At 43.0% G+C, this 18,503-nt stretch overlaps 1 protein-coding gene across 1 annotated transcript; it reads left to right on the forward strand.

The window, feature by feature from the left end:
* Positions 1–2,185: 2,185 nt before the first annotated feature.
* Positions 2,186–18,284, forward strand: ST8SIA3 (ST8 alpha-N-acetyl-neuraminide alpha-2,8-sialyltransferase 3). The gene is made up of 4 exons (XM_023587048.2): positions 2,186–2,933; positions 4,313–4,435; positions 7,077–7,634; positions 9,105–18,284. The coding sequence occupies exons 1-4, from the start codon at positions 2,755–2,757 to the stop codon at positions 9,385–9,387; spliced, it is 1,143 nt and encodes a 380-aa protein (XP_023442816.1). The 5' UTR covers positions 2,186–2,754; the 3' UTR covers positions 9,388–18,284.
* Positions 18,285–18,503: the final 219 nt, after the last annotated feature.

An 18,503-nucleotide genomic window follows, 5' to 3' on the forward strand; every position in this document is an offset into this window, starting at 1 on the left:
AGCCTTGTTACTTTTTATTTATTAAATAGCTTTAATCCTGGGCCTGAAATATCCCTTATCCAGTAGCTGCAGTAGCTCTTTAAAGCAACATCACCAGGAATTGTCCTTCTGGTAGTTATTGAGCAATCCATTTTCACCAATAGGCCTAGCACATGTGACAAGGGTTCCTGCCCACCTTTCTTTCTTGCTGATTTGTCCCTTTGTATTATATGACCCCGAGTGCCCCCCACATGCAATATAAGAATGACTGGGACTTCCTTTAGAAGGTTCTCAGAAGTATGCTAAGCATAAAAGTAATATATCATTTTGTAAGTCCAAGCAGAATGAGTCCATATCATGTGTCCCAGGAAAGCCTGTAATCCTGTTTGATAAAGGGAACTGAAGAGCTTCTTCATCTTTGCTATTCTTTGTAGAAAATATCCAACCTAACACACTCTTTCTGTGCATTCTGTCGTAGGACATTTTGGGGGGATCCAAGAAAGACACTAAGAAACTTGCCCAAGCTGTTTAGTTCATATTTATTAACTGCTTAATATGGGCCAGGCACTGTGCAAAAGCTTCTTCATGCCTTGGTTGATCTTCCCTGTGAAGGTATTATTCTGGTTCTGCAGAGGAAATTCGTGAACCACAGAGAAGTTGATAACTTACCCAAGGTCACATGGTTTGTGAGTGCCAGAGTAAGCTTTTGAACTCAAGACTGTCTGGCTCCAGAGCCTGAGGCATAACCATTAGCCTGGGCTGGCTCTCCATGGCCTGCTCCCCTCACTTCTTGTTCATAAGGTTTTTTCCAATGCTGCTGCACATGCAATTTCTGGGTTGCTCTCCTTTTGGTATTTTACAATATATTCATAGGATCTTCTCTTTTTCAAAAAACAAAAACTACAGCAATTATTCAAATTACTATAATGGTTCTAGTATTCATTGTGAACAGACATACTTCTGAAAATTATTTTTAAATAAGAAAAAAGAAGATTATTACCCCATTTATTCATTAGAAACATACTGGAACATTCTATGTGCTGCTGTCTAGAACCAGCCAGGTGTTTCTTACTGGAGCTCATTCAGTCCTGAAATACTTATTAAGCATGTCCTCTGCTTGACACATTGTGCTGGGCATTCTGGAAAAGTAGGGAGGAAGATGACTGAGTCTTGAGGTCAAGGAGCTTACAGCCCAGGAGCTCACACCTTTGAGAAATTTATCACCCACAGACAAACCTTAACATGAGGTCCACCAAAGCCCATGGGGCAAGAAGTTCAGGGGAGAAAGAAATCATAACCGCCTTGGAATATCTCAACTTTCTAAATTGGAAAAAGCTTTCTAAGGTCAATTTCCCACCTCCAGCTTCTTTCATTAATGACCATTACGGGAAGGAGCACAGGACACGTAGGATGGGAGAGTCCATACACCAAGGGCAAAGGATAGAGCAAAAGAAGCAGGTTTCCTCTGACTATCCAACAGTTCAAATGAAAACGGTTTATTTCCAGTCTATCTTAAAGCAGGTAACACATGAATAAGCTGAAACCTAGTTAAGGTCAAGCACTTCAAGGTTAGAGGAATGTGTGCTTCATTCCCTCCCTAGGAGGCAGCTTCTCTTCCTGTGCATATATAATGAATGGGGTTCATAATGTCCACGCTTCAGGGAGACTCAGGGCTTAGTTGGGTGGCACATCTGAAAGGTCTGGCCCCGGGGCTGGGTCAGAAAAGCGGGCAGTGGTGAGTGAAATCAGGGCTAACTGCTCCAGGCCTGGTCAGCTCCAGGCAAACGCCTGCTGCCATCAGGGAGCCAAGCCCTAGGAGGAGGCCGGGGAGGGCAGACCCACAGCTCACCTGGCAGCTTTGCTGGGCGCTAACCCACCTTTCAGGGAGAAGCGAAGTATGTGGGGGGGACGGGGCGCGGGGGGTGGGAGAGACGCTCTCAGAAATTCCAAGGAGAATTTAAGAGCTTACACTGCCCACCAGCCGCCAAGCCGTTTGGGGCTTCCTGGCTGGGCGGCTAGGAGCGGTGCTCCCCTTAGGGACTCGGCAGCCAAGAGAGGAGCTTTTCAGTGGCTGCGTTCCTAACACCAACCTCCCTGCATCCCTGGGAAGCACCCAGCTGGTGTTTATCCTCTAGGGCAGCAAATCCGGTTATTTATCTCCTTTTTCCGTGATATAATTATAAAGCAATTAATGGGCCAGTAAACTAAGTTTGGGCTTCTGTCTCCCCACAGCCACCTCCTCACCCGCACCCTTCTCCCGGGAGGCCATTGGGTGGGCTGCAGCCTTCCTACCTCAATGCCCCTCCCTCGCCACCTCCTCTTCTTCCCTTCTCCCCCACCCTCGGTTATTTGGGAGATTAGAGTTCATTAATTAAATCCTGCGCTTAGATCGAACTGTAACATTATTCCAATCACATTTATCTCGCAGGCGGCGGCGGAGATGGCAGCCTCGCTGGAAACGCGCGGGGGTGCCTGAGCCGGCGGCCGGAGACGCACTGCACGGCGCGCTCCCTCGCCACGCCGCCGCGCAGACCCTCTATCTTCCTGCCCAGCCTCCCGGCCCAGCTCGCCCCTTCCTTGGGGCTCTCTCTGGGGCTCCGGTCCCCGCCCCCCCTCGGCTCTCCGCGGCTCCCCCTGCCCGGGTCCCCCTCCCCCGCCACACACGCTCCCTCGCGCGCGCACACACACACTCACACTCACACTCACACGCCAGCGAGCTGCTGGCCGTTCAATGGACCGATTTACCCGGTTTCCCTGATCCCAGCCCAGCTCGGGATGAGAAATTGCAAAATGGCCCGGGTCGCCAGTGTGCTGGGGCTGGTCATGCTCAGCGTCGCTTTGCTGATTTTATCGCTCATCAGCTACGTGTCCCTGAAAAAGGAGAACATCTTCACCACTCCCAAGTACGCCAGCCCGGGGGCTCCCCGAATGTACATGTTCCACGCGGGATTCCGGTGAGTCCGGGCCTCTATTTGAGGGCCCTCGGGTATCTGGTTGGGGGGGTGGGGGGGGGCTGTGAGAGTAGGTTGTTGTGACTTCTCCGATACACTTTGGGCAAGATGACTGCGTGGTTCTTTCATTCCTGTCTCTGATTCTCCCTTCCCCCAACCCCGATATTTTTCAGCCCAAAGCCCCAAAAGCCGAAAATCCTAATCGATGGGACTGCATTTCTCATAGTTTTCCTCGGCATCCCCCGCCCCCCCCCCCATTTTTGCAATGGGGGACGGGTTTCGGGAGAATGATGGGGGGGCGGGGAAGCAATATGCGTGTGTGTGCGTTGGGGGGAGAGGCGAGATGGACACGCGTGAGGTGAGCGCCTTGCTCTCGCCTCTCTGCAGACTCCGGGCTCCGGGCAGTCCAGGGGCGATTTAATGGCGCAGGCGCCGACTGCCCCTCGCGCTCACCTCCTCTTTTCTCTTCCCCCACCCAGCAAATGCTGCGTGGGTTTCGTCTTATGAAGCCCCTGGGACGTTCTCCCTCGACCCTTCCCCCCCCCCCCCCCCCCCCGTTACCATGCCCTGTTTCCGGGATTTCTGCCATCTCCCCGCCCCCTGCGGGAAGCGAGCCTCCTAAGGACGCCTCCCGGGCCCCTGGTCGAAGGCACCAACGAGCTTGGGGCAGAACCAAGAGGCGCCAGGCGCAGCTCGGCGCGGTCCATCGAGAGCCCGCGCCCCTACCTGTGACCCAAGGAGCTGTCCCGGCAGGGCCTCCTGGGGGGCGAGGGGTAAATACCGACGGCAACCTGTGTGGTCCACGCCGGGCCTGGGGCGCGGGATTTAGAGAAGCTGCGCCTGGGCAGAAGAGCCGAGCTGGCCCGCGGCCTCCGGGGATCCGCAGTCAGGATCCAGGGAGTGAAATCAGATGTGGTCTAGGGAAGGAAGAGGTTAAAGCAGGAGCCATCCCCAGCCGTCCCCCTCGGTCTCCGCTTTCCTCCGCCCTTTCTCCAAAAATTAATTCCCCGGGGCTGCGGGGCGCGGTGGGTCGGACCTCGGCGCCGCTGCCGCTGTCCGCGGTGCTGACTCTCGGTTCTCGCCGCGCAGCCGGCTCCCGCGCGGCGCCGAGGTCCCGCCCCTGCTCTCCGCGTGACGGCCATTTTAGGGTCTCTCCAGCGCTCGGGGGATGGACAATGGAGACGGGTTTCCCTGGGTTGCACTTCCTCCCGGGTTGTGTGGGAAGCAGAGGGTGGGACAAATGCGAGGGAGGCCTGGAATGGGATAGCTGTGCCGTGTGCCAACTGACCCCCCCCCCCCCAACTCTCTGCTGGACTTTAATGGCTACCTCGGCTTCCCCTGGCTGAGGCCAGCACGTTTGCCTGTGTAATGTCCTTCTCCAGGTCTCAGTTTGCGCTGAAGTTTCTAGACCCATCATTTGTGCCCATTACGAATTCTCTAACCCAAGAACTCCAAGAGAAACCTTCTAAGTGGATATTTAATCGGACAGCGTTTTTACATCAAAGGTAGGACAGGTGGGGGGGAAGATCCAAAATGTGCTTTTTAAATTCTGGAACTCAAACAAAACTAAACTCAACCACAAAAAATCCAAACCAGCAAAAACCTTTCTTCTCTCCCTCTGAAGAGGAGTTTTTGCTTCGTCTACTTGGCCTGACTGCATCAAACGCTCATTGGTAACCATTGCTAGTACTATGGACTACCAATTTAAATGAAAAAACAGACATTTCCAATATAGTCCCTAACTCAGACTTGATTGAGCACCATGTCAGGCTGATAACTGATAACTGCCAGTGCCACCTATTTTTTTTTTTTTTTTTTTTTGGTTAGAGGAGGGGGGCAGTTAATTGCAGTAAAAAAATTTTTTAAAAAGACCACCTAGTGCATTTCCATTCCCTTACTGGAAAAAATAAATAAATGGTATAATCTCATTGAAACCCATAGAAAACATCATAATCCATCTCCGTCAAAATACTAGTGAAAACCTTCACCCAAGTATATGCAGATATTTCAGTATAGTTTTGTTTTGCTTTTGCCCATTTGTTTTCATTAAGCTTTACAGCTTTTTAATATATTGAAAAGCTACCCATCATTCTTATTAGTTATGTCTTTTAGCTACTTCAATTTATAAATGAAGTTTTGGTTGTTTTTTTTTCTGAAGGGGGAGGGTAAGAATGGTAAGATTTATTTAAATTTATGTATTTCTCCTCAGTGATGCAGGCCTATTCTTAGCAAGCTGAGATGAATCTCTACTCCTTGGTGGGATTATTATGCTACTAAGTGGAGTGTGAGCCATCTAGTGTACTCATTAGGGGTGTGAATGCTTATTTTACAAATCACTATATTTAGGGGGTTTTGTGTGGTCGTAGCATTTCTAGCTATTTGCTCTCTATTTTTTACTCTACTGGCAGAATTAAAGCAAATTCAATAGATATCCATGGTATCATGAAAATGTTTACTTGAAAAGTTGTCATTAGGCATGTGGTTAAAATTAAAATTTTCAAAATGCTATTTACTTAGAAATTAGTCTATGAAAATAATTGATTAATTCTAAAATCCTACAAGTGTTTTCTTTAAAAAAAAAACAAAAACCTCTAGGTGTTTAATCCAATATTAATTTTATAGACAACCCAGAAAACCTTAATGGATAGAATATGTTAAAGCGCTCCTCAAAACTTCTTTCTAACTCAGTAAACATATTCTTCCCACACCAATGTAACCAAATGACCAGTTAGAGCAATGATGTTTCCTTCTTAAAACTTTGCTCCTTTCAATCTACTGATCTTTTTTTTTTTTTTTTTTTTGAGTTACTGGAACAGGGGATCCAACTCTGGTACCTCATGTGTGGGAAGCCAGTGCTCAACCACTGAGCCACATCCACAGCCCCAAGTTGGTTTTTTTGTTTATTTGCTTGTTGTTTGTTTTTTTGTTTTTTGGAGGCACTGGGAACCAAACCCAGAATCTCTCATGTGGAAAGCAGATGTTCAACTGCTTTAGCACATCTGCTCCCCTATTGGGAGAATTTTAATTAATTTTTACCAGTATCCTTTTAAATGTACCATACGTTTTTAACAGCTTGGACAAACAGTACTGGTAACTGGGAATTTTGGATTAAACTTTTCCATCTTTGTTGCTCTATACTTTTAAGAATGCAGTAATTTTTAAAAATAAAATTCCAGGTACAATGATGAAGTTCAAAGCATTTAGTTTCATTCCTGCTATTTTTTAGGCAGAAGAAACACAAGATTCAATATGATCTGTTAGTTTTGGGGAATCTAACAATAAAGGAACATGTTACTCATCTCTCTTAAATATTTTAAACAGCTAAAACTTTAGGAGGGGACTTTAGGAGGGGACGCTTAATTTTACTTAAAGCTTAACATGAAAGCAACCTGAAAATAGTTCTAAACATCACCCTTGCCTTATTTATCCTCTGAATTGTTGGAATATGCCATTTTCAGGGTTTACAATAGCCTCTCTCTGAGGATTAGAGTTCTCCAACTAAATTGTGTTTCTGCATAATCAATTGGGAAAAAATATCCCTGTTTCATTATTCAGAGGACCTTAATGAGATTATCATCTCATTTCTATTAAATATTCAGCTGCACCCACTGCTATTACCATTTTCATACTTTAATAATAGATAGTACTGTAGCAGCTCAGATCTATTTTACTTTTATTTGGACACCAACGATATTTGATCTTCCTTGAACACTGCAATCCAATAGCAAACAAGTAGTCCCTAGTTACAAACTCAAAGTCACACTGTTCATGTGTTAATGCAAGCTCTTTGGGACTGGTGTATATTGTCATCCTGTACTTTTTGACACAGTTTGGCCTATGCCTCCACCGTGGTCAAATAAACACTCTCTTCTCATAAAACAGAAAACCAAGGAAAGGCAGCTAAAACTGTAAGTCACAACATTTATAGTACCCAAAGGATTCCATTCAGAGCTTGACTGAAGAATTATCACGTCTCTAGACTCCGAAGCAGTCCTCCCTCCCAAGACCACAATTATTATAAATGTATACTCTCTCGGGTTCGGTGTGCCTAAGATTCTTGTCTGAATAAAATGGCAGCTTAAAACGTAGGATGGAAAGTCAATTCTTTTGAATGGGAAACATTTAATGAATTTCTTTTTATTTTAGGCAAGAAATTCTGCAGCATGTCGATGTAATAAAAAATTTTTCTTTGACCAAGAATAGTGTGCGGATTGGACAACTGATGCACTATGATTATTCCAGCCATAAATATGTTTTCTCTATTAGCAATAACTTCCGATCACTGCTTCCAGATGTGTCACCTATTATGAATAAGCATTATAATATCTGTGCTGTGGTTGGAAATAGTGGGATCCTGACAGGGAGCCAATGTGGACAAGAAATAGATAAATCAGATTTTGTTTTCCGTTGCAATTTTGCCCCTACGGAGGCTTTCCAAAGAGATGTTGGAAGGAAAACCAACCTTACTACCTTCAACCCCAGCATCCTGGAAAAGTATTACAACAATCTTTTGACCATTCAGGACCGTAACAACTTTTTCCTCAGTTTAAAAAAGCTCGATGGGGCCATTCTTTGGATCCCTGCGTTTTTCTTTCACACTTCAGCAACTGTTACCAGGACTTTAGTTGACTTTTTTGTTGAACACAGAGGTCAGTTAAAGGTCCAATTGGCTTGGCCTGGAAATATAATGCAACATGTCAACAGGTGTGTATATTTTATTGCATTTAATTCATACCCCACCAGATGGCAAATCAATATTGTAATCTCTCGGGGTGGGGGTGGGGGGTATCTAATTAGTTGTTACATTAGTTTGCACAAAGTACTTTAGGGCAAATGCTTATCTTTCATAATGAATGAATGAATCATTCTAGTTAAGAAATTCAGGCTCCTACCTCTTGCTAGAAACCAGGTGCCAAATGGAAGGATTCGTGTTTTATCAGTTTCCCCTTTCCATTCCCTGTCCTCTCCCTTGGTGGCAAGCCTAATAAGCAGTCTTGGAAATCACCACAAATCAGGAATTTTTTTTAATGGATAGCTATGTTCCAGTAATGCCTATAGCTAAATTAGACAAATCAGGTGTTTGTTTTTAAAAAAGATGGAATTGACTCAAAATTTTTCTACTTATTTGGTGTTTGGGTGTTTCATAGATGTCCAAGATAATGCATAAATTTTATAAGCTGCTTTAATAGTTTGAGATTTGAGTGCAAAAACCTGTGAAAACTATTTTATTTGCTCTTTGTTATTCCTTATAATTTGCTAGACAGTTGCCCAGAGATGCAATGTTTTCATCTAGTCTGGTGATTCTCAACTCTGGCTGTACATTAGAATCACTTGGAGGGCTTTAAAAAATACTGACCCCTGGGCTATTTCTTAAGAGATTCTGATGTAACTGGTCTGATGAGGCTCAGGTACTTGGAATTTTTTAATAACTCTCCAGGTGATTCTAATAAGTGGCCAGAATTGAGAGCCATGAATCCAAGACCTTTTATAAAGCAAGATTAATAGTATGTATCTTTTCTTTAAATCACCTGAGCAAATTGTTTCAACTCTGATTTCCCTTTATATCCAGATATTATCATAACATAGAGCACTGGGAGGCCTGATAAACAGGGAATTCTAAAGATATTTATCCCATAAAAGACTATTCCCTAAAGTCTTCCAAATTTACGCTCTATTTAGTTGCCATCTCGCAGAAGAAGGAATCATAGTCTAATGAATAGGTATGTATCAAAACAGTAGGGTGATATCATACTTTATAGTCCAAACTGAAACTTTTTTCTTTGAGAGAAAGGAGGCACTACTAATAGCTATGACAAGGATAATAGCATGAACTGGGTCTGTCCCAGTTCCCCAGAATGTATAGTTACCTTTTTAAGAGACGGTGCAGCCCAGCTGTTAAGTTTAAAGATGATCAAACCACACTCAGAAGCGCCCTGCACTTGGTTTAATGCTCTACTGTCACCATCTTGAAATTCTTAATTTTTTCAACAAAGGGCCCATGTTTTCATTTTGCACTGGGTCCCATAAATTATGTGGCCCATTGTGCCCAGGGGATTTGTGTGTGTGTGTGTATGTGGTCTAAAAGACAGATTCAAAGCAAGTGCCATTTAAGTTACTTGAACAAATCCCCCTCCTGATTAAAACGTGAATCCACATGTACTTATTGTTTCACAGGTACTGGAAAAACAAACATTTGTCGCCTAAACGGTTGAGCACAGGTATTCTTATGTACACCCTTGCATCAGCAATATGTGAAGAAATCCACTTGTATGGATTTTGGCCTTTTGGATTTGACCCCAACACAAGGGAAGACCTTCCATACCATTACTATGACAAAAAAGGAACCAAATTTACCACCAAGTGGCAGGAGTCCCACCAACTGCCTGCCGAGTTCCAGCTGCTTTACCGAATGCACGGTGAAGGGCTCACCAAGCTGGCTCTGTCACACTGTGCCTGAAGACTCCAAATGGAAAGTGCCAAACGGCTGTTTAAAAAGTGCCCCAAATCAAATTGAATAGTCTTCAGAATAGAACCCTAGAGAATTTCTTATAAGGCTTGTCTGCCATTTAAAAGGAAAGATATCCTCTCCCTCTTTTGCACTGCTCTTTTAAGGGTCTTAGATTTAGCAGGATGGATACATTTAAGCCACATGATTTAAACTTGAGTGATAAAAGGAATGTTGCATTTGGAACTATGCTGCTAATGAAATGATTTGAAGTATTTTCATGTTTGTATTTTAATAATAAACTGCCTCCCATTTTTTATGAGGAATAGGGCTGTAGTTTTTGCAGCTGTACTCAGATAAGTCCTCTTAATTCTAGGCCTCTGATCAAATTGGGCAGGATTGCAGTTTTGCCAGTGGGATCAGACTCTTAAATCTGGAAACATAAAAAAAGTGGTTTGCATATCTCATTGCTCACTCGCCCTCTCTCTTTCTCTGGCCTGTTGCGCTCGCTCCCTCGCTCTCCCCCTGCCCCCTTCCCTTGACCCCACTACCGTGGAGCTTAATAATTTGCGAGGAATCATATTGAATTAGCTTTGCTTGTATGTGTTGCATCTGTACTTGGTGTATACAAGGCTCTGGGTAACTTTGATGTTTCATGACAATCCCAACAAATCGTGATGGATCCCAATGTGATTACTTTTGTAAGAAATGCCTCCTACAAAGTTCTCACTAGTCCAAACATTCATCAAACATCAAACCGCAGGGTGCACCCTCTGTGGAGTGCCGTCTCATGCAACACATCACTCACTATCACAAGGGCAGCCTATGTTGTGGTAACATCGCATATCTTGACATAAGGGCAAATTACTCTGTGGCCACACCTGTAAGGGCCAGACCAGGGGCTGTCCAGCCTGGGTCTGGTGCTGCCCACAGTCCCAACCCAAGCACTAGGCTGAGAATGCTCTCAGAATATAGAAACAAAGAGTCAGCTTACAAGCCTGCGACATATAGAGGCAAAGGAAGAAGAACGTAGATGCTGTCATGGAATCCTGTGTACCTTAGAGTGTCATAACCACATTGTCCATTCAGAGCCTTTGAGAACCTGCAGGATGAGGGTGGAGGAGAGGCTTGGAGATTGACCAGGCCAGGCCCCCATGTAAATAATGCTTGGACTAGGGTCATTTTTGGCATCCTTGTGTCCACCACCACTGCTCCAAAACCATGTGCTCACTTAAGGACAATTGTAGACACTAGACGTTCCCTCTTTCCCTAAACTCAGATCTATACACCTACAAATTAAGCTTTTCAAAAGGAAATGCCTTGTGGAGTGGCAAGACTTGGTATCAAATAAATCTTGAAATGTGATACTGTATAGATCTTCCATGAAGGAATTAGTCGGCCCCTTTCTTTGTCATTATTTCAGTCGGAGGAGCAGAAATCCCATCACTCCCATTCCTGCCTTTTCACTCAGCAGCACTTTGTCCTCCCAATCCAGCCCAAAGTCTGGCCAAGTTGATGTTAAATTTTAATAAGTTTCTTTCTTTGTTCCAAATGCCAGTCAAGCACATTTGTTATATACATTTGGGCTGGGGTAACTCATTCTTTTCCAAAAATCTCATCTAGATTTCTTGCAGCCTTAGAGAATTGCTGTAGCTCAGTAATCAGTTCATTGCCCCCTCTCAGGAAGGCAGAATCATGCCTAAAACTAAACCAAATGCAGTAAGGAAAGACATGGTCTTTATGTTCATAATCTGCCTGGTCCTAGAGAAGAGCTGCCTTATTCTAATTTTCTTCAGACCACTCTCTAATCAGAGCAGCTTACTTAGACCCAGATATTAACTAGTGAAAGAAAAACCATCCAGTTCAAATGTGTTTCCAATTGCAGTACATCTTTCTTACATCAGTGAATGGTAATCATCAGATGGATGGTAAGGTATAGGAATAGACATTTCAAAATGGGGAACAACAAAAAAGCTCTGTACTGAAACAATTAAAAGGGGAGCTATTAAATTTTGAAACAGTGGTATAATTCGATGGGCATCAAAACCACACTGTGTTTGTACCCTGTCCCTTTAAAGAGGACAGCACTACATTTTTCATGACATGTGCTCTTAGAATCAGGGCAAGATTGATAACTGACAGAAGTGTTTAGTTGGCTGTTCCTAAGCACTTAGATCGTTTGGGTACAGCTAAGTGATATTAATGTGAATATTACAGGGGCAGATTCAGACTCTGGGGTTTTAATCCCAAGGTGCCCATTATTTTTCACTAACCTACATTCATAGACACTTTGAACCAGGCAGGTTAAAAGAACAGAAAACTTAATCCCAAAAATCTGTTAAATGTTCTACAGTGGACCATTTAAATTTGGCCTCATTCTAATGCCATTTTTTTTTTTAAGTTCAGGGAGGTCTTTTTTAAATCTTCCTTCGCTCTTGGCTCCATCTTCACCTTAGAGTAAATGGACTTTCCCATTTCCCAACATCATTTCATCTATCACTTTAACTAGAACTCAAAATACCAAGGAAATGAAACATTCTCCCAGAATTAAAAGGGCTAAGAGATCAGGCTTATCCCCTCCTTCCAGGTAGGACTTCCCTGGCACTGACCCAAACAAGACCATCCTTCCCTTGTCTTTAAAAATCTCTGAAGAAAATTCCAGGCCTTTCCATACTGGTTAACCACACAATTCTCATAATTTGTAAATCCTCTATGTGCAGCCTATATCCCTCCTACTGCAAAAATTAAATGAAGTGGGTGGGTAAAGCACATAGGAAGCACTAAATACATGATAGCTTTAACCATTTTGTGTATTGTTCATCTTGCCCTTGACATGAAGTCGAGGCATAGAAAAACATGGCCTCTCACTGATCATACAAAGTCTCTTTTTGTTTGTAAAGACTCTAGAAATTTAAACATGTGTAACACTCATCACCCAAAGAAGTCAAATTGTCCCAGGCATCCTGATTTAAAAGCATGTGGGAGTAACCAGGACTTGCTGGCTCTCCTACTGCTCCCCAGTCTGTGTGGTCAAGTTCAGGGACCTAGGCAGACTGGACCACCAGCCCCTCCTGATTCTGCTACAGATGTAACCCCCGGCTGTGTCATGCCCCTGCTGTATTGCTTTTATTTAAAGTCATCCTTTTATTAGAACATTTCCTCTTTAAGGATACTCCCCGCCGACTCCATCCTCAGCTATTGGAATACATTGTCCCACAAAGTCCCCAAGGCTGTTTTTATATGGCACCAACACAAATGATCAATTAAGTTGCAGGGGGTAAAAACCCACCAACATTTGACAACCTGCTTAATGCTAGACTCTCAGTTTTCAGCTGCCGTTCTGAGTGTCCTGTGCAAGGATGCAGATGCAGGCGAGGCAAAGTTAAAATGTGGAGTCAAGAATTCCATCCACACCCAAAAAAAATTTCCCCTCTTTGGTGATTAAAACATCTATGGTTCCTCAGCTTTTGTGTCTCTGTCTGAAGTGTCCCTGATTATCGTAAAAGTGCTGTGTGCTTGGTTGAGTGTTGTCTGCCTCACCATGCTGGCGGTGATGGCTGTGCCATCTGGCTGTGACCTTGATCTCAGGCACCTGACCACGGTGCCACCAGCAAGAACTTGCAAAAGGAGAGGCTCCCCAGCCTCCTTGGCCTGAGCCGCCAGGTAGCCACTACATGTGAGCACAAGGACTAACCTAATTTGATGGGGAAACAGAGGCATGGAAGAGCATCTCTTATGACTTTGAACACGGCACTACTTAGACACCCTCAGACAGCAAAAAGGTGTTGGCCTTAGGCCAAAGGAAGCAAGGTCAAATGTGGAATCCTAGGACCCTGAGACTGGAAGAGACCTTGGAGTTTATCTAATCCTACTTCTTGACTTCATAAATAAGAAAATGGAGAAACAGGGAGGTTATGTGATTTTCCCAAAGCACATAGCTAATTAGTAGAGTAATTATGACTTCATCCAGTGCTTCTTGACCTTATCACTATCAAATGAAGACAGTTCAAAGGGAAAGTGATTTTGGTCTGGAATCCACAGGCACATTTAAAAAATAATAAATTGGAAAGGGTGTAAGAGAGGGAAAAAGATGGCCTCTCCCACTCTATTTTTATTTCTCAATGCAAAAGATAAAAGAGATGGCTGCCTAGGTATGCCTAAGTTGACTGATAACCACTTACATTCTCATGGTAACTCATGTTTCTGGTAAATCATAATTCAGTTACTGTCGGTTCGACTTGATGGCTACAATCTTATCCAATGATCTATTTATCTTAATAACACCTGGTTTTAGTAAGTTGTATGCATAATTTAGAAGTTGAATACAGAAAATGGTTGTATACTTTCCTATATGTGTAATTTTCAGCTGGTGCCCCTTGAATTAAGATATAACTTTTGTCGAGCTTTCCATATTGTAAGTAATTTCAACAGCAGACTTTGAATTATTTTATTCATTACATTTGAGAAGATGTGCACATTATAATGAATAACTGACTGGATCTTCATGTGTAAAATGACAGACTGAGGAAATTTCTGTATAATTCTGGATCCATAAACCCGTTTTCTCATGATTGTTTGAATGCACAAAGCAAAGCTTCTGTTTAGCCTCTACTTCTCCCTGAATGTGTAAACTTTTTGTTTACAAAGAGAGTTGGGGCTATGAATACGACCGAAGAACCCAGGTGGAACATCACAGTACTGGGGAGTTAAAGTACCTTGGCAAACTGGGTGACCAGGTTAGACTCTGTGACCCAATTAATCAAGGCCACAGATGAGTTGGTACCAAGGACCAAAATGACTAATTACACCTCTCTCACACTCTGATTGCTTTGTCACATAGATATAAAATTTGAAATGGGAAACATTTTAGAACATCATTATTGTGTTATGCAGTATTTCTTAAAATTTCTTTTTGTTGTGATGATGTTATTGAAGACATGTGTTTCAATAGATGTTTATATCCTCAATGAAACTCATTTTCTTGTTGTTGATTACAGTGGAATCACAGTGCAGAGCCTGTCGCAGAATAACTGACTCCATGTTAAGATTATGGTGGGATTAAAGGGTTAGTTCATGGATTCTGCTGCTGATCCAGAAGCAAACAAAGCTACATGATATGCGGAACTCCTTAAAATACAATTCTTGCTCCTTACCCCTAGATCTTTGACTCAGAATATTCAGGTATAAGTCCAATTTAGAAAGATCCCCAGGAGATTCTGATGCAGCCAGCATTTGGGAACCAATAAAATATAAGAGTCATATATACCATTTGGACCAAAGTAGCTGAATGCTTATCCCTCCTCGTGCAATTAGTATCAGATGTATTTCTTCAAGTTTTCATGGTACATGGCCATATAGACACAGTCTTAGTGACTCAACCATTCAGCAGTTTTGGCTGAACTGAGCAGCCACTAACTAGTAAGTAAATAGTTAACAGTCAATTTAGTCAGAATGGACGTGAGCCTGAAGACAGTCACAGCAGGGAGCATAGCTTTTTTTTTTTTTTTTTTTTTTTAGCACAAAGTCAGCTCTTTGTATTTCAAACCAAGATGCAGGTCACATGCCACTAATTTTTATAAAAAGATGAGAGACAGGGAAGGCCAATGGCTCATTCAGAGTCAACTTGGAAGTCAGTCCCAGCCCTAAAATATTCCTCGAGGGGTCTGATTTCTCAAGCTCTAAGTAATGTCTGAAATGCAAGAGTTCTGAGGCTAAAATAATACCAATTGTAAGAGATAATGGAGGAGCTAAAATTCTTGGAAAAACCCAGTGTAAGAGAGATACTCAGCTGGCCCTGAGTGCCTGGTACCAGCCTCTGTTGACAGGCACTGCCATCCTAATGAAGTGTTGGGCTTCTTTAAGCATCATAGATATTTTAGGGCTCCTCTGATTTCCCTTCTTTGCGATTCAGAGACCATTTTAGCTCTTTGGCGTGCTGGTAAATATTTAATAACCGGCTCTGTAGCATTTACCAGTTTCCATGGTGTAAATACTCGCATCATAGTCAAAATCACTCTACTAACTTGATGTCAACCAGCTAAAAATTTAACAATATGTTTTCAAGAGCCAGTATGAGCTGGCTGCCACCTAGCACTGCCTGAACAATTTATGAGTTAGTGAATGCCAAACAAAAGAGGTTATCAGTGACTTTGGAGGGGCTCCCATATGGCCCCCCTGAGTGGGCATTTGCTCCTTGGTCAGTTTTACAAATTTTACAAATAGAACATAGTATTGGGTCCTTTAGGCTAAGGGCTCTAATGTGTTCAAAATATTTCCTAACCATGTGACCCTTAGGAACCTCACAACTGACTCCTCATTATCTTGGGCAATTAGCAGCCAGAACTTTTCTCATTTCTAAGAGTGACCTTCCTGGTGAACATTCTTTACCTGCCAGTTGAAGCCCTGTTTGATGGTCTTTTCTCATATCCTATAGTGCACCTCCTGTCTCCCCAATTCTCTAGTTATCCCTGCCCCCTTAGTCTTCATCCTTCTGATATAACAAGAAATTCATAGGCATCCAGAAAATAATGCCCACAAATGAGCCAGGGGAGGAACACCCATTATGCTTACCTGGCCCCACTACACCTGGAGAGAGTCCTGGATTCAAATGTCTCTACACCACCAGGGGACACCCAGCCAGGCCTCATGCCCAGATGCCTAGGACCTAAGTATGTGCTCAGCTGGGTTTTCTTTGCCCTAAGAGCAGTTCCGAATAGGCATGAAATGCCACTAAGTAGGATCACCTTTGGACAACACCAGTGGCTGACCAGGCAAACGTTGTAGAAGAAGGTGACAGTGCCTTGCCCTTAGTGAAGCTAGCAAAGGCTGTACCCTGAAAAAAAAATCTACCAACAAACATTGGACCACCAAAAAAACCCTGGACATTGATCCATAGAGTAACTTTCCTTCTTTCTCACTGTTGTTGCAAGTGACTCCTTTACTGTTTAGAAATCAGATATCCTGGCAACCCACAGAACAAGTTTTGTTTGCAAATTGAAATTTTTTCTGGTAGAAGTCATTCTTTGGGAGGTTTAATTAAATCCTTTGGAAGACAACACTGGAAAAAACATGTACTTAATTCCTGAGACATCAGTAACCATAGATTTTTATTCTCTGTGTAGGAAATCAAAATTAGACCATGAAGGACCAAATCTATTTATTTATTTATATATTTATTTATTTTGCTGTAAAATATCCTACAGGTTCATTTCTGGACTATAAATGTTGGTAATTCAACTTGGACATTTTATATATTATGTCTAAAAGGCTTGGTTAGATCTCTGTTTTCTCTTCTTCTTCACAGTCATCAAAGATGAGCTTATTTCTCTACATTGAGGAAGTTATATTTTGCTTAATGGGCCAGGTACAAGTTCAGATGTTTTTCTGTGTTCACAACAAACTGCATGCAGCATAGGCCCAAGGTATACCTTCGCCATCTGGCTATTTTCTCAACACCAAAGATGCAAGTCCACAGTGACAAGAAGAAAGGACTTGAGATCTAGGCCCCACTTTATGACCAAATTCACAGCAAAAGCTAGTTTTGAGGAAGCAGCCACTCCCATACTACTCCTAGCTAGGGAGGTAGGGAAGAAAAGTGGGTAGACAACTGGAGAGGGGTTTGGTTAATGGATGGAGGTAGAATAAAGTAGTGAAGCACTTGTAAAAAGGAGGAAGAGGTGTCCTTCTGAAATCTGAAATCTAGACTATTTTGCAAGTCTAAAAATAATTAAATCACATGTTAGAAATGCTCTTTAACAACATCTCAAGATGCAGCTCTGAGCCCTTACTATGCAGAAAAACAACCCTTCAGCCATAAGCCCTGAGAAGGGTTTACTGATGCCGTGAGATTTAGCATCAGCATTTAGCACTGAAATTCTCCCAGGTCAAAAATATGGAAACCTCATGACACAGCATCATTTACAGACTCACATGGGTTTCTATATCCATAGTTGAACTTCACAGATCTAGATTCTAGATCAACATCCTCAATGTAGAGATGAGAAAACCAAGATTCAGAAAATAGGTAGTGACCCATCTGCTTGACTAGTTAACTGGAATTAGAATCCTGGTTTCTCAATCACAATCACGGATTCTACTACACGACACCATGCTGCCTCCACTCTTTTGCTTGGGAAGCTGACAATCCACTGTGAAAGCATAAATTAGAAATCAAAACAAAAGAATATATGTGATATTTTCTCTCACCTAGCCTACTTTGATTTCACCATTTCATTTTAGCATCATTTTTTAAAATGTTCTCAAACATAGAATGAGAAACAAAGCTTTTATAGAGTAATGATGAAACCAAAAGGTCTAAAGGCAGGAGAACAATAGATGTAAGTTAATAAAGAAATGAGCAAGAAGCATGTGTCAGGGAAAATTAATGCCTCTTATATTGCTATACCTTGGAGCCCCTCCCACACACACACACTTGGTGCATTTGTTTCGGAAAATGCCCTTTTAAGCTGAGAGGACTGGCATTTGAAGACTTCACCTGCTCCCACCCAGAACAGAAGCTCTCTTGCTTCTTGGAAAAAGCCGCTGCCCATAGAAATCAGACTCAGATCTCTTGTGAGAGACAGCCTCAGCTGCCCTTGGAAAAAACCTCCATGCAAGCCTCCGAGGCTGCTAGACTGCAAAGGCCACAGAGAGAGCCAGCACTGCCGGACTGAGGACCATGTAAATACCTCCTGCCTTCTCAGTGAATAAGGACTACCATCTTTCTTTCACAGAGGTAATTGCGTGTATATCGTGACTGTAGTTTGTGCAGAAAATGCAATGATTTGCTTCGACAGCTCCCAAAATGTACTTGTTAAGTGTGAATGTGCCTGCCTCATTGCCTCATGTGCCAAACACAGTACTGGATGCGTTGTTTTTAAATAAACTGTTTGGTCGTGTATTGGACAACACAGCTGGTTGCCTCTGTCTCCTTCAGAGGACCCACCCTTCCCACCGCCTACCCCCACACACTAACACACACTCATACCCTCTCCAATGCAGAGACTAAGTGGGTTCTCTTTTTTCTCAACCTCAATGCTTTGAGGTTTTCTCCTTGGAGGTTTGTGCTTGGCTCTCTGCAGCCATGAACTAGCAGCAACCACCAAGAACACCCCCACGCTCGGTTTTCC

This window comes from Dasypus novemcinctus, chromosome 16 (genome assembly GCF_030445035.2).
Source record: "Dasypus novemcinctus isolate mDasNov1 chromosome 16, mDasNov1.1.hap2, whole genome shotgun sequence".
In the NCBI taxonomy this organism is placed as follows: domain Eukaryota; kingdom Metazoa; phylum Chordata; class Mammalia; order Cingulata; family Dasypodidae; genus Dasypus; species Dasypus novemcinctus.